The following is a 386-nucleotide window of genomic DNA, read 5'->3' as shown; positions in this document are numbered from 1 at the left end:
GGTGGTCCTGATGTGCCAATGGCTGTGGCGCCCCTGCCAGCAGCTGCAGGAGGCTGGCCTCAGATTTGGACTTGAGCAGGTGGGGCAGGCGGGGCAGCAGCTGGACAGGGGTGTGGCAGTGGTGGCAGGGAGAGGGCGGGGGTGAAGGGGCCTGTGGTAAATCTAGGGGCTGGGGCGCTGGCTCCACCACAGGGGCTGTGGTCGCAAAGTCTTGCAAGGAGGTGGAGGAGAGGGTGCCGTAGGCGGAGTCCATGGAACAGGAGCGGCCGTCCCCGGGGCCCAGGGCCAGCAGCTCGCTGGTCGGCGTGACGGACGAGGCGGTGGTACTGAGGGACATCTCGTCGGACTGGGAGCTGAAGGGGCCCCCCTCGAACTCGGGAGAGGAC

At 68.1% G+C, this 386-nt stretch overlaps 1 protein-coding gene across 1 annotated transcript in view; it reads right to left on the bottom strand.

Annotated features, from left to right (window-relative positions):
- LOC102772980 (pleckstrin homology domain-containing family G member 5) overlaps window positions 1–386 on the bottom strand; it is a 12951-nt gene that overhangs the window by 1448 nt on the left and 11117 nt on the right. Inside the window, exon 19 of the mRNA XM_015565948.1 lies at window positions 24–386. Coding sequence (XP_015421434.1) covers window positions 24–386 — 363 coding nt within the window. The remainder of the gene's footprint in view (window positions 1–23) is intronic.

The sequence above is a fragment of the Myotis davidii genome, unplaced genomic scaffold, assembly GCF_000327345.1.
Source record: "Myotis davidii unplaced genomic scaffold, ASM32734v1 scaffold299, whole genome shotgun sequence".
NCBI classification, from domain to species: Eukaryota; Metazoa; Chordata; class Mammalia; order Chiroptera; family Vespertilionidae; genus Myotis; species Myotis davidii.
Note: the sequence above shows the minus strand (reverse complement) of the source record. Positions and strands in the feature narration are given on the sequence as shown.